The 15,795-nt window shown below is 38.6% G+C and overlaps 3 protein-coding genes across 5 annotated transcripts; 1 reads left to right on the forward strand and 2 right to left on the reverse strand.

Annotated features, from left to right (window-relative positions):
* Positions 1–634: 634 nt before the first annotated feature.
* LOC126850897 (histone-lysine N-methyltransferase KMT5B) lies at positions 635–7,345 on the reverse strand. Of its 2 annotated transcripts, none has more exons than XM_050594356.1 (9): positions 6,855–7,345; positions 5,436–5,669; positions 5,168–5,333; positions 4,882–5,052; positions 4,631–4,759; positions 4,353–4,542; positions 3,868–4,276; positions 1,994–3,784; positions 635–1,847 (listed from the first exon to the last, which is right to left on the reverse strand). In XM_050594356.1, exons 2-9 carry the CDS (start codon positions 5,648–5,650, stop codon positions 1,439–1,441), a joined length of 3,480 nt encoding a protein of 1,159 aa, XP_050450313.1. In that variant the 5' UTR covers positions 5,651–5,669; positions 6,855–7,345; the 3' UTR covers positions 635–1,438. The 2 variants fall into 2 exon arrangements, with proteins under 2 accessions (XP_050450313.1, XP_050450312.1); XM_050594355.1 differs by lacking the exon at positions 6,855–7,345 and adding an exon at positions 6,188–6,331.
* Positions 6,575–11,938, forward strand: LOC126850929 (mitochondrial ornithine transporter 1). Of its 2 annotated transcripts, none has more exons than XM_050594416.1 (6): positions 6,575–6,709; positions 8,096–8,455; positions 10,451–10,687; positions 10,851–11,014; positions 11,099–11,374; positions 11,467–11,938. In XM_050594416.1, exons 2-6 carry the CDS (start codon positions 8,338–8,340, stop codon positions 11,638–11,640), a joined length of 969 nt encoding a protein of 322 aa, XP_050450373.1. In that variant the 5' UTR covers positions 6,575–6,709; positions 8,096–8,337; the 3' UTR covers positions 11,641–11,938. The 2 variants fall into 2 exon arrangements, with proteins under 2 accessions (XP_050450373.1, XP_050450375.1); XM_050594418.1 differs by having other exon boundaries at positions 6,642–6,709; positions 8,332–8,455.
* Positions 11,939–12,137: 199 nt separating this feature from the next.
* Positions 12,138–15,220, reverse strand: LOC126850904 (uncharacterized). The gene is made up of 7 exons (XM_050594370.1): positions 13,932–15,220; positions 13,704–13,865; positions 13,469–13,627; positions 13,096–13,324; positions 12,916–13,002; positions 12,548–12,844; positions 12,138–12,304 (listed from the first exon to the last, which is right to left on the reverse strand). Exons 1-7 carry the CDS (start codon positions 14,969–14,971, stop codon positions 12,200–12,202), a joined length of 2,079 nt encoding a protein of 692 aa, XP_050450327.1. The 5' UTR covers positions 14,972–15,220; the 3' UTR covers positions 12,138–12,199.
* Positions 15,221–15,795: the final 575 nt, after the last annotated feature.

Below are 15,795 nucleotides of genomic sequence, written 5' to 3' on the forward strand. Positions count from 1 at the left end.
TTCTGAGTTTCTGTGCCCTTCGCGTATCATTCTTCGTCCGCGAACAAAAGCGACGTGGAACAGATGGCGATGTCTTATGCACAAAGGCGTTTTCGTCCCCGCAGAGGCCTCGTCTGCAGTATATATATATATGGACATTTGGATTCTAACGGCGTGTAATATAACGAAAACGTATTGCCGAATAAAATCCTCTCTCTTATAATACTTCGTTACTATTACGTGTGTGACCGGTGTATTCCGCATACAATGATGTATGCAATGCAACGTCTGCCAATGACGTATCGACACGCATCAAAAGACATTGTATTATAATATACACCGAGATAACAGAATACGGTAATAAACTTATATATATATATGTATATGTATCATTATATGTATAAGCAATATTTACAAGGTTTTTCATGATATTTGACCCTTCATTCGAGAATAGCAATAGATTACACAATAATAGTAATTAACTAATATTTAACTAGATTTTTTTAATCAGTTAGATAATTATTATTATACATAGTATAAGTATAAGAATTCTCCTCCGTTCTTTTTCTCCGTTCCGGAGTGTACCACTCATGCAGGTGGAAAGTAGCAAGAATATAATAACGGGGTACTACTTTCCGAAACGATTGCAATGATATATAGTTTGTTTTAAGATTTAATCTGATTATGTTAATCTCGCAAAATATGAGATCGATACAATTTGTTTCATATACAACAGTTTGTTTTATGGAAAGTGAGCTTGAAACAAAATGTGAAAAGAAATCTTTTTTCCGGAGATTATATTGATCCGATGCTCTTCTTCGTCAAAGGTAGGAAATTTTGAAAAAGTAATACGCCGATCGAATCATTAAGTAGAATTATCCGTTTAATGTACTATAGAGCGCTTCATTAATCTATATGAAACTGTACGACGTTTGGATAAGTATTTGCATACTATTTCCTTTTGATTCGTACGTATTTAATTCTAGGCAGGAAAAAACATGTACGCGTATGCAATCTAAAACTTCTCCCACCTACGAATTTTTCCGTTTACGAGATCTCGATAGGCCTTCAGAGATTCGTTGTTACCAGAATAAGACATACATTGCTAGAAGATTTAAATAACAAGGACTACAAGAGAGAGAGAGAGAGAGAGAGAGAGAGATAAAGAGAGAGAATGAGAGATAGGAAGAAAATGCAATAATGCTAGTTCTATTTCTAAACAAAGTTTAATCGTGAGAAAAGTACCTTCAAGTTCGATATGAACTCGCTGTCGCATATCGTAGGATGAGGAGGCCTAAAATTTCCTGGAGTGGTGTGTGTATGTGTGTGATCTTCCTTTTTTAATTATATTTCAAAAGATAGTCTATCATAATGTGCGAAATTAATATTACGCGCGTCGCGATGAGGGAGGGAAGGGGGAAGGGAGTCGAAGGAACGGGGAAAGGAGGAATTATAGCTGTTAAGAGTGCGTTAGATCGATAGTACGTGTCTCGTTGCCGAGAATCAAGCGTAATCTCTTCATGGGCGGCGGCGGTGGATCGAGGTTCAGCTCGCGCGATTTCTTGTGTCGTCTTTCACGGTCCCTACTCTTGTGTTTCTTCCGACGTTTGCGCCTCTCCAATCCCTCGACACGCAACACCTCGTATTCAGGTTCGTAGCTGTCCTCGCTCAGGCTAGTGCCGGACTCGACATTGTCCTCCAGACATGACCGCTTCATGCGCAACGTCAACTTGAGACCACGGCTGGGTTTCTCCGGCGTGACGGGCCAAATTCGACAATCGCTCGAATTGCTCGTTTGCCATTGACACTCGGAGGATGAGATCGAGCTTGATTTTTGCGAACTACTGTTGTTTTCATAGGCTGTTAATCTAAAAGAATATTTTTTCATTCTATTATCTTTTGATTGATTTCGAAGCAAATAACATATATATAATATGGAAATTGGTTCAAATGTAGACAAAAATAAAATTTTTATGTGAGAAAAAAAATGTGTATTTGTATCAATATAATTTACCTCTCCATGCTCTCTTCGACATCACAATTCTCTTCCACCTGAACACCGTTATTGGAATCCGCACCGTGCTCGCTCCGAGCCATCGAATTGATCGAAGGCCATGGTTCCTCTCGGACCAAAACTGGCGGCTCGGCTTTACTGTACTCATCGTTACATTGCAACTCCGATACAGGCGACGTGGAGGAGGATGCATGACGAGACTCGTGCTTACCGCGTCTTATTATAGATAGTATTCCAATATCCTCCAAATTACTCTCCTTTTCGCTAAACTCGTAGATATCACCTTGGATGCCCGAATCGTCATCGGCCTCCCCGATCTCGGTCGTCGTCGATCTTTGCCGATCCCTCCTCTGATTCTTGGTTGATTTGTTCTTGCTCTTTCCCGTTTTGCCATGATTCTTCGCGTCATCCTGAGCATCTTCTGTCCATACTCCGAATTTGGACTTGGTGCTCGAAAGTTTTTTCTGTGATTTGCGAGACGATTTCGAGGACACGATTTCTAACGCGTAATCTTTTCGCTTGGACGTCGATCTCTTTATCGACGAGGGATCGTGATTGTCCTGAAAATTCCTATGGCCTGTTAGATCGTTGTTATAGTCTGTGCCAGTTTGTACATTATTAAAGTCCGTCGCGTTCTTCCCTAATTCTTCCCTAATATGTACTCTAGAATCTATTTCGATTGCATGTAATGTCGTCACCTCAGATTTCACATCAGTCTCGACATTTGCGATATATGCATCACGTTTCATCACGACGCTCTCTTCTTCTCCTTCCTCCTCTTCCTCCTCCTCTTCCTGGCTCGGAACCGTATTATAACATTTTAAGACGTTCTCAATACTATTTTTCATTTCTATGACTTCCTCAGAATTAAGTCCACAAAACTCGACACTATCTGTGCGATTACGATCCGCCGTCGCATCAACGGCAATCGGACTTCCGCAGTCTTCACTCTCCATATCTTTTTCCATAGCATACTTCTGCACGACAATTACTTTCGCAGAGTTTATATCGCAACATTCATCATCCGATCGAGAGCTTTCATACAAGACATCATTATGCCGGAAGTCAGCCTGTTGCAGAGCTTTCTTTTCTTCTATCGGTGATGGCGTATCATCCTCGCAAAACGAGTCCTCGTTCAGCGTCTTGCAATCATCTCTCTCGTCTGTCGAGGAGAATTGTTTGCTGCGAGATTTGGAAAATTTATTGAGACAATTACTTGTGTTGTAAGGATCATTTTCGCGTTCCTTATCCCGCACGGGTGACGAAGAACGGCGATAATCCCTTGAGCGACAATTCGTGTCGTCAGGAATCAATTCTGCGTTATGTAAGTGCTGTTGCACATGGGTCTGAGACATGGAATTTAATCGGATTGAATCACAGGCGTTTGTACTATATTGTCCTTTTTTGTAATTGGAAGAATTAATATTATTTACTATATCGGGGTCGACTTCCGCAATGAGGTTCGGTATTCCCCGTTCGTCCTCCATCAAGTCGTCACCAACATTAGACTCGTCCTCCATCTTTGTCAATCGTAGTGGACAGGCTTCAGTTAAAGATTCCTCCGTCTCGGTACGCCGTCGTGAATCTTCCATGTAAAGATCGCGATTTATCTCCGTGACGAGATGCTTTTGTAATCGCGAATATAGACTCTCTTCAGGCACTCTATCTGAATCTTCTTTTCGATGACTGATATTCGCTACTTCCGCGTCTTTTGCAACGGAATTGCCGAGACAGACTGATACAGACTTCATATTAATCTTCCCCTTCTTTGATTCCGTTCTCTTGTGAAGCCTATGAAATTAAAATTGCATGTATTAAAATATTAAATATATAATAATCAAACATTTAATCATATCAAGATAATAAAAGGCTACCTGGATGTTCTGAGCGACTGAGTATTTTTGAGAGCGCTCCCCTCATCAGTGCTGCCATCGAATTTGCACATCTGTTTGTTACGAAGACTTCTGGTGACGGAAGTCGTGACCGCGGAAGGATGCGGTCGAGTCTGCAGTACGTTCTCGCCGTTGTTGATAGCCGGCTGCTGCTGATTGATATCAGAGAAACGACATCCCTGCGCAATCAACAACTCGGCATCGTACTTGGTAAGTCCTTTGCGTCGCAATTCCTTCATACTGAGAGAATGTGGCGCGACCGCTGCATTTCCAACCAGAACTGCATTTCGCTCGGTAAGAGCGGTATCAGCTTGCTGTTTATTTCTGTTCAACGGTTGCTGTCGATGTTTGGTCCGATTAATTCGATTATCCGTTTCTCTCAGACGATAACCTACAATAACCGACCCAGCTGATGATAAAAACTGATGATACCGCATTCTTTTAATAAATATCACCTAAGATTTTACCAGATGACAGTTCCTCGCCTGGCTTCTGATTCGCGAAAGCGCCTTTCCCTCGCCTCTCGCAGGTCTCGCATTCGCAGTAACAATTACCATCACCAAAAAAATCCTCTCCGTAAAAACATGTGATCTCTTCGCCCACCTCAATGTCGCGCAACACTTTGACACATGCCGTATCTCTACCCGTCGGCACAAACTGTAACATGAAATTATTATTCTCGCATTCGCTGTAATTTTTTTTTTCGATCATACTTTGAATTTCGTGCGATATTGCAGTTACCAACCTTGCAATTCGCTCTACAGTCATGATTAATATAAGCAGCAGGTCCTAACCATAATTGGGCACAGTTCTTTCGACAACTAAACATCACAGAGAAGTCATTTTTTCCAGGATGCAGCAATGCAGCTTCCTCCTAAAAAGTATATAAGGTTGAATAAAAATTTAAAAAAATAAATAAAAAATAAAGATTTTTCTTCTTTTAAAAAAAGAAAAAATTACTCGATCAAATCTTTTCTATTTACATATTATTCAAACCTTTTCACTAAGTTCTGCTATGCAACCGACAAGGCAAGAGATTTTCTCATGTTTCATCCATTTTCGGGTGGCACATATCTTAGCACCCTTTTGTCCCTCTAGGCTGTATCTGTAGCAGGGCTCTATCGCGAATCCGGAATCCTTATCAAAAACTCGCAAATATCGCTTGATCTACAAAAAAAATAACCATTATATATACAATTTATGTTTGTATAAAACAACAATATAAATTCCTTATAACTGAGTTTAAAATTGTAAAGTGACATTATTATCATATTTAACTTACGTGGTTTTCTAAATTGATTTGCTGTTGCTTAGATTTTGTATGAGGAAGTCGTGCACCCCAGTCACCACCCATTAATTTTTTATATGTTTTCTCATAATTTTGACTTTGAATAAATTCACAAATGATTTTTCGGAGTTCATCTTTATTTGCTTTTAATGGTCTATATCTGTTGTGAAAAGATAAAATTTTAATAAATAAATTGTTAGAATAGAACTTCTAAATGTATATGTTGATTGGAAAAAGAAAAAAAAAAGAATTCCAATAATACCTGATATTCATTTTATGGGTAGTGAATCCTAAATAGGGATCTAGCACGAGAGACGTAGCCAAATCATCATTGTCAGAGAGCTCTTTCGGTGTCATTCCACATCCTCCACCGCCGCTGTTCGGTTGCATCTTTGCACCAACTGTGCCACCTAACCTTCGCTCCTGCTTCTTTACTGCAGTTGCTGAGGTCTGGATCGACAGACAATCCACCACCATTCTGCGACACTGACTTTCACTGGAATGCAAAATGCTTCTGTGAGAAAAAATTTGTTTTTTTGCTATAATTAGCTATATATATATATATGAATAAGCTTGTTTTTTCAAATGGATTTATATTAATCCATTTTGAATTTAAATCAGAGGTTAACATATTCCTTTTATACAATCGCAGAACAATCAACTCTATTGAATAGGTTTAGTGGCATATAATACATAACTATTGTTATGCATCTAATTTGCTTAAACAATTAAATGGAGCAATTGTATTGAAAAAACTATCATTATATTAAAACCTAAATCAAACTCGTTGTAGACTCTTAACAATAACCAATAAACAAAATATATAATCCAAATACTACACTATACTAAACACACTATTCAAGTTTTAATCAGCTGAGAAATAAGGTAATAAAGAGAAATCTAGCGACGTTTCAAACAGAGAAATATTGCTCCACATTGCTCTGTAATATCGCGTTTATTCCTTTAATGTAACCTTTTCAGTTGTTATTGAAACACCAAACATGATAAAACTACCTCACTAAATGCAAGCAGCACGTGTTTCATTTTCTCTTCTTCGACACTATTTTCGTATTCACATTGTTTCCCTCGGTAAAACGTCACCAGGAGGAGAAATATCCTCGCATCACACAACAAACCCGAGAACGAACCAAGCCCAAGTCGAAACGAGCCACTTGTCAGGAAAAGGGGAGAGAGAGAGAGAGAGAGAAGTTGCGCGTCGTGCGTGATCTATTCACCCGGATTCTTTATCGGAGCACGCGACCATCGTCCGGAACGATCCCCTGGGACGCGACGAACGACGGCGTCGCTTCGCGATCGACGGGTGCGTCGGTGCCGTCCGATAGCCGTCTTGTCCCACGAAAGTCAGCGCCACGGACGGGACGAACCACGTCGGATTCCACCGTATCGACCGGAACACGACGGTCTATAGATGCGCGTCGACATAACGGTCCTCTCTCGCCCGCGGTCTCTTTCCTCACGGAGGATGACTTCGGGTGTCTCGCTCCCGTCGTTCACGAATCTCTCGGGAATGCCGCCGTAAGCGAACGGGTTTAATGGCGGGGGACGAAGAAGAGTCAGGCTGCGCGAGCTAGTTTAACGAGAGGGAGAAAGACAGGGAGAGACACAGACTGCCGTGGTCTCCTCGACGACGACGATAATGTGGTCGTCGCGAGCTACTTACCGCGAGAATGCTCTCCCGAGAACGGACCTTTCGCATCTTGCAGTCGGTCGGGCCCCTAAAGCTAGAGCGGCGCCGCGACGTGCCTCTTGTGTCGCGACCGAGACGCGCTCGCGGCGACTACCATGGCAGGATATATTATTCGAACGGGAGGATAATCCGATGGATCGACACAACGCGGGTGCGACGCGACGCGACCCGCCGCGTACATGCACACTTTCCTCTCCGCTTTGCTGCTTTAACAGGCCTGCGTGCGTACGCAACGTGCGTTCTCTCGTGCGATGCTCTTTCTCTATCCGTCTCTCTCTTTCTCTCTTGTATGCACCGTCTCGCGATTCGGCGACAATGAACGACGACGGTGTCGTCGGCCCGCGTCCCCGGCGACGCGTTCCCGATCCTCGCTTCTGCCTCCTCGCGCGGCTGACAAAGGAGCAAGGGAGGGAGAGAAAGAGAGAGAAAAACGACAACGGCTGACGACGAACGTCAATCGCGGCCACTGCGGAGCAAATTCATGTTTTGAAATGTCGCAGCACAATGTCGTCGCGCACGTCGTGCCTGACGTGATTCGTGTGTTGCGAGCATATGTCTCTTGCCCGGAAGCCAAAGCCAGGCGCTGCCGCGACTGGTGGCCGCTTTAGTGATTTTTCACGTCGCAACGTCTCGTCGTCTAACATGCAGATACTGGTCCCGCGACCTGCGACAGTGCCCGAGTGTATAATATCACGATGAGACGATTATGACGATCGGACGGAGAATTGCGCGATCGCGGCGGAATTGTCCGTCAACGTCGAGTCTAGAGCGGCCAGGGAAAGACGTCTCCTAGTGACTTATTCGCGACCAGGGATTCAGGGATGCGGCACTGCGTTTCCATGACGACCTCGTCGCGAACATGATCTTCCGGCGTCCTCCCGTAACTTAGCAACTGCGATCGGGATCCTAAACAGCCCTCGCCGATTCCGCGTGATACGTATCGTCATTTTTCACCGTGTACACTTTATTTATATCGCCAGTACACGAATTAAATATCCCATGAATTTTATATTATGTCGCAGTTTTATATAACAATATAAAAAAATAACATGAGAATTATTTTTCAATTAGATATGATTTTATGTGAATAATTTATTGCCGGAAACATATACAATGTATGAACCTAAAGAACGAAAATTCTTATCTCAAATATAAGACGCGAAATAATATACCGTGACTGATATTATGTATGACAGCAAAACTGTCTTTTCTAGAAAATATCATGAAGGGCCCGGGGATTTCTCGTGCCGAACCTGACATCGACGACGCGAATGACCACGCGCGATAGCGGGCTAAGCGGGCTTCTCTTTAGATACACACTGTCTTACGAAACGCGCGATCGTCAGTATCGCGTATCGCCCGTTCCCGTTGTACGCGACTGATTGTATACTTGTCTGAAACGGTACATGTGATTGCATCAGTTTTTTCTTTTTTTTTTTTTAATTAAAAGCGAACGATGACGACGAAAAGTGTCACCGGGCCGATCAGCGCGGAAATGCCCCACGTGCTGGAGAAAAATCGCGCCATGGGAAACATCAAGGATGGCATGATCGATTTCGTTGCCGGCTCGCTCGGTAATGTTCAATAAAAACGCGTTTTTATACGCGGCATCCTTTTATTTACAACTTCATTTATGAATAATCATGTATCGTGGGATAAAATGCTGATAAAAACCAAAGTCACGTGCGCCGATGCGAGTATATACAGGGTGTCCTAAAAATTTTGACACACCCGAAGTGTGAAGGTAGATTGGGCCAAACTGAGTCGAAAAGTCCTATACCATTTTGCAAAATTCGCAATAGTTTTTGTGTTATTAATTAAAATATGTGAGCTAATGAACGCGTTGGAAAGCAGTAGGTCGGCAGACATGTACGACGGATTACTTGTGCACGTCTCTTAGTAACAAAAGTATCATCTAAGCGAGAGATAGAGTCACGCTGTCACCTCTTGCTTAGATGATACCTTCGTTGCTAAGAGACGTACACGAGTAATCCGTCGTACATGCCTGCCGATACCGGCCTTTCCAACGCGCTCGTTAGCTCACATATTTTAATTAATAACAGCAAAAACTATTGCGAATTTTACAAAATGGTATAGGACTTTTCGACTCAGTTTGGCCCAATCTGCCTTCACACTTCGGGTGTGTCAAAATTTTTTGGACACCCTGTATAATATATGCAGTAATTGCTTGTGGCAGCTCATGGGATGCGCGGAGATATTAGACCAATATTACACGAAAAAGTTTCTGAGGAACATAAAATCGCGAGTTTTTTTTTTTTGCAGCGATTTATATAGAATAGCAAAGCGTAAAAATAAAAAGTTGCAGAATATATAAAAATAAAAAATTCTAAAAAATAAAAATATTTGAAATTTTTAAATTGTCAAGTATTATTATATTGTAGACAACATTGTTTAAATTATATTATCTCTGATACTTTTATTATTGTAGTATCATATTGCAAATAATTTGCATTTAAATAAAATTTCAATTATATTATTGCATTTATTGCTGCTTATACAGGGTGTACATGTTTCAGGTCAGATTAGAGAAACTTCAAAATCTTATAGGAAATTGAATTTGGAACAAAAAAATTCCTGTAAATAGATCTGGAAACGCTTCATTAAAAAGTTATAACTAATAAACGTCAAAAAATCATGTTTACTTGATGATTTTAAAAAATAATCCTTTATTTATTTGAAAAAAGTAATGAAATAAATCTGATAGGTAATTAAATAACAAATTAAATTACAATATTTTCATTTATATAATTCTGAGGTGTTCAAAAGAAAATAAGCTCAAAACAACGAAAAAAAAAATTTTTGAACATCTTTATTTAAACACTACATACATTTGTAGTATTCGTAGATCACATAGACACTTTTATTTACATTTCTAACATGAACATTTTGTTCTGTTATTAGTTATAACTTTTTAACGAAGCGTTTCCGGACTAAGATTCTGAAATTTCTCTAACCTGACCTGAAACACCCTGTATATAACGCGCGCACATACACATACACCGAGAGAGAGAGAGAGAGAGAGAGATAGTTTTTTTTATAAATATAATTACATTTATATAATTTTTATATAATAAACTAAATAAATTACTTATATATATATATATATATATATATACATACATATATAATTTATATATGTAGATTTGATGAAATGATAACTTTCGGAATTATCGCAGTCTCGTATGTTATCTTTCATATAAGTGTAATCAACTGATAAATCCAAACTAGTAATCGATTAAACTGGCGCGGGATTGTATCTTTTACGTCAGAAGAAAAAAAGAAAAAAGAAAAAAAAATGCTTTGCATTTGTTGAGAAAATATGTATATCATATGTTTTTATAATGATTTGCTGTATTTACAAACTATAGCACATATATTGAGTTGCAAGTTTATAACAAGATATATTATAACTTAGACCTAATTTTAATACTAGACATTAAAATTGATATTCTTTTGTCAAGTGTTTATACTTGATATATTTGAGATATCGTATATGCGTTCTCACATAATATTTTTCAACATTTTTCAATATTTTTTAACATTTATAGGCGGCGTAGCGCTCGTTTATGTAGGTCAACCGCTGGACACAGTGAAGGTAAAAATGCAGACGTTTCCATCCATATATAAGGGCATGGCAAATTGCTTTATGCATACATTAAGAACAGACGGTATCGCGAGAGGTTTGTATGCCGGGACGATTCCGGCAGTGGCTGCCAATGTCGCCGAGAATTCAGTATTATTCGCGGCATACGGCGGCTGTCAGAAAGCGATCGCTCATTTATTAGGTAAAATATAAAACCTATTGATTCATGATTCCGTACAACGAAAGAATTTTTGACAAACAGAGCTATATGTCACTCATCAATATAATATAAATACGTAAATATCAAAAAAATGTATAAACGTTTTTAAGCAAATTAATTTTTTAAGATTAATTTTCTCTCATAGGTGCACAGAGCGTAAAAGAGCTGAGCTCCTTCAGCAACGCCTGCGCCGGTTTCTTTGCCGCGTTTTTCTCCTCGCTGACGCTATGCCCGACTGAATTGATAAAATGCAAGTTGCAGGCGGTGAAGGAAGTCGAACAGATGCAAACAGCCGCAAATAAATCCACGGTGAATAGCGCTCGATGACGCTTTTAATGACATTATGAACTTACGAATGGTATTATGACATTGTCGTTATTCATTGTTTCTCAGAGATCTCGCGTAGGACCATGGAATTTAACGAAACAGATTCTTAAGGAACAAGGTGTAAGAGGCCTGTTTGTAGGTCTATCGTCGACGATAGCCCGAGAGATGCCGGGCTATTTCTTTTTCTTCGGTGGTTACGAGGCCACGAGAGAATTGTTGACGACGAAGGATCAAAAGAGGGATGACATCGGCTGGCAGAAAACAATGGTGGCCGGCGCGGTAGGCGGCGCGATGCTTTGGCTAGCGATATTTCCCGCTGATGTAGTTAAAAGCAGAATACAGGTTCGTCTTCATTGCTGAAAAAGCACACTTAACAGTAGCATGTTGAATGTCTAGTGAAAAAAAATGTAATTCCAAACTTTTGTTTTAATTAGGTGCAGAACTTAAAAACACCCGCCTTCATAATCTTCAAAAATATTGTGCGGCAAGAAGGCATTGGCGCGTTATATAATGGATTAACACCAACCTTAATAAGAACGGTACCAGCGACCGCGACACTATTCATCACCGTCGAATACACGAAGAAATTTATGTACAATTATTTTTGAAACCGGCTTCAGTATTTCCGTTTTCTCATGCCTCTTGAATTTGATGATAGAGAAATTTTAAACTGGTCAAATTGTATGCCATACTTTCGCCTATATATCTGTAAATACGTCCATAATATGTATAATAATATATCCATATGTATATATAATAATTGTTATTAACATTTTGTTCATAAAAACTATATTTCCGACAATTTTTTTTTCTTTCTTCGTGTTATTTATATAATATATATCTTTCTAATATATCTAATATAATAACTTTCAAAAGTTATTATGTAATTAAATATTTTTTTGTTATTAAGATATATTTATACAATGACATTATATTTTAATTCATAAAATAGAGATAATCAAATGTCTGATTATTTTTCTCCTAATTATACACAATTATAGAAGAGTATAAGAAAGATTATAATAAAGATCATTCAATTAACATACAACTATTTTTATACGTGAACCATTATATAGAAATGGTGAAAGATGGAATGAGATCTATATTAACAGTTCGCATAAAGTTTATTAGTTAAATATAAAATAATGAGAGAAATATTGTGTAATATTATTTGTTGAACAATTCTGATTCGTTATTCCTAAATACAAGCTTTTTGATGTAATCACATCTCTCCTGTGCTGATGCACATTTGTTCCAAGAAATATATGATATCTGTAAAAGATCAAAACATTTTTTATTATATGTCTTACTAAGTAAGTATGTTTAATCAACATACTTCTAATATTAAATTTCTCAACACTGATTTTACAATTTTCAATTACTGTTAATCGTAGTTAATATCAAAAATTACTTAAATTATGAGTGGAATTTCCATCAACATGCACATGCACTTCAAACTTTCACATTAATTTTAACCAGATTGATACATTAATTGCTATCTTTCATAAAACTTACCATGATTGGCGTATATCCAATTATGGACAGTTGTTTTAGTTTTGCAGCTAACATTCCAGTAGGTAAATTATTGTTTCTTATTAGAAGTCCATGAGGAGCCATGACGAGAGCAATCCATCTAACATTCTTCGAAGTTTCTTTGTCCACGCGCATGATCTCACTCGATTGAAATTGCGATAGGAATTCCTCTGATGGTACGAGCTGATTTTGTTCGTCTAGACAGAAAACGATGTCCGACGGCACATAATGCGGCAACGGTCGGACGATGGATATGTTTGATGTAGTGTTGAACAGCTCCTATTAAAGAAAGCATCTGTGAAGATATATGTAAAGAGAAGGAATTATTCATTATGTGATAATATAGATACCTGACATGTTTGTAACACGCCTGTACAAAGCAGATTCCCCCGACTCGATTCTCCTGAGCCAATCCTGGAATATTCCTGGAAATATTTCTGCAAGACACGATTAGATTCATTAATACATATCACTTTCTCGAATTTTGATAACAAAGAATATGATTATAGACGGACGATCTCTTTGCATACTTTTTCTAAAAATTGACATATAGAGGGTTTAAGAAATGGCCCATTGTAATCGGGTACTTCCAGCCGGAGGCTATAGTCCAACACGCAATATTCGCGTGTGAGATGAGTATAATTGCCGCAGCAAATTTTGTCAAGATGCTCGCGCGCCATGACACGTCGAATCAGATCCGTAGGATATATACTTAACACCGCCAAATACCCTAAAATTCGTGAAGCTTCTTTTGGATACCTGTCGTGAAAAAATGTTATAAATATATCTGAAATAATACAATTTGTTATCTTTAAGAGAAAGGTATCAAGAGAAAATTCGCGATTTTTATTTTAATGCAAAAATCTTTTTTTTATTTAGACATATTATTGCTGTAACGCTTACTTTGATATCTCCCGAGCTCGCCTCGTGTCCCAAGAGGCTCTAAGTTCTTCGATCACATTTTGATAGATACTGTTGCTTGGGTCAAAGTTGAGATTAGCAAGCACACAAATAAATCTTTCGAAGTCCTTTAATCTCGCGGTTTTTATTTCACTATTAAATCTGAAATATTATAATCATATGCATTACTTATTATCTTCTTCGTTTTACAGCATACATAAACTAGAATAAGATTTACCTTTTAATTATTCTATCTATGCACTCTTCATCATATAGCGCAACCTTCCCACACGCGTGCGCGATATGTGTCAGAGACATCAGCGTAAAACGCGGCTCGTGCGGCATCACAGCTTTCAATAATTCTTGAAACATAGGGATTGCTGTGAGGTGCATACTAAATCTGGAAGCAAGATATTAAAAATAAAATCAATGTCCACAAGTTAACAAAAATTCAATATTATCTTACCGTATCAATTTGAAGAGTGCTCCAATACTAACACTGTCTACACTCTCTATTTCAGCGATAGTTTTCCTCATGATTTCTGTCAGAAAAATGACATTTCTAATTTGCGTGCGGGTTTTAAAGAAACCTAATGTTGCTATTGCCAGCTCATTGATGGACAACTCGTTCATCCACCGCTCTAAATAATATTCAAGCTCATACATATTTATAGGTGGCTTTCGACATATATTCAGAAAGAATAAAACTTGCACTAATTGTTTGGAAGTGAGTTTATTAGGTTTGTTACCTAATTTCCTCATAGCATACCAAATATATTCAGACATGTTGTTATGCATCATCTGATATATCACATCGCAGAGTAACAGCATCTCATTAGTTGTCAACTGCAAGAAGCGCTTCACACATTCTCTGTCCACACGTTTGCAAAAATTATTATATAAATTATGTTTTAAAAAAATGCGAAAAGGCACAAAGTGCCGCATCATTATCAACAAATCGTTATCGCTCATTTCCTCTATACGCAATACATTGAAAGCTTTCATGTATTTCAATGGATCGATATGATCATTGTTATTATGACAAATATTGTAGGACAGCTTCTTGATGGCCGATAATATCTCTTCGCTCGTCATCAGACTCCAATCCTGCTCCAGAAGCCTCAGAGCCTCCTCGTTCGTGACGTAAGCGTACGTCGTGATTGGCTTCATCACGCTCTTTGAATAATAGATCGAATTCAGAAACAGATTGCGAGCATATTCATTTTCCTTTATTTTCTCCGGCTTAGTACTCTCGTCATAATCATCGGTAATCGATTGAGAAGCGACGTCAACCTGTTGACGATCCGTGGAGAGTATCGCAAATTGTCGATACTGTTGGAAATTGCACGCCACATGGTCTATTTGTGTCGTACGCGTCGAATGCTTACCGAGTTCGCGCTTCGACAGCGTGCCGCTCATCCGCTGGACGTAGTTGCCTTTGACACAAAATCTCAACATCGAGTACGTACATCGCAGGCGGTTCAGTCTTTGCGTTAATACACTCATAGAAAGTTAGTTGATGGACGATGAGATAATTCGAATGGATTCTACCTCTTGTTAATGTCGCGAAGAGGATTTTATAAAACACCGGTTTCTTTGTCATTCAAAGTTTGAGGTTTGGATACCAAGATATACAGAGAGGGGTGCGTTCCGTATTAGCATCCGGACAACAACTTTTTATCCAATGCCGTTCCGTTTACCATGGTGTGATGTCATAACTGCGTTCCGTTTTCACAATTTTTGAACATCCGACAATTTTCGTCGTGCTCAAGTGGGGAACACACACTTTTGCATCAGCGCATAGCAATAAGCATAAAGAAATTGATTGGTCCACAAACATATGCCTAACGAAATGAACCAATCAATTTCCTTATACTTATGGCTTATGCAAAAGTGTGTGTTCCCCGCTTCAGGGCTCAGGACTCCGGTGAAAAACGTCGCGCATGCGCAAAACGGCGTGATGTAATAAAGTGCGACGGTTAAATATAGATTTGCGTTGTAGGTTATGTTTATGTTTATAATCTATCAATTTTGTGTTTTAATATAAATTAATATACAGAATATATTAATATTATTTATTTGTAGGTAAAAACCTGGTAATGGATAAGTAAAATGTTATGTATGCGCAAGATCTCTTATTCATGAGAACTCATAAAATATCTTTTATACACAATGATTTTTTATCAATTAATTCGTTTAATCTATATAGATTTGTTGCAGAAATAAACTAATAAAAAAATTATGCGATAACATAATAATGATTATAACAGCCGGGGTAAATATATATACATCGTATATAAACATCTCATTTTTCCAAAATCTCTAAAACA

This window comes from Cataglyphis hispanica, chromosome 7, assembly GCF_021464435.1.
Source record: "Cataglyphis hispanica isolate Lineage 1 chromosome 7, ULB_Chis1_1.0, whole genome shotgun sequence".
NCBI lineage: Eukaryota > Metazoa > Arthropoda > Insecta > Hymenoptera > Formicidae > Cataglyphis > Cataglyphis hispanica.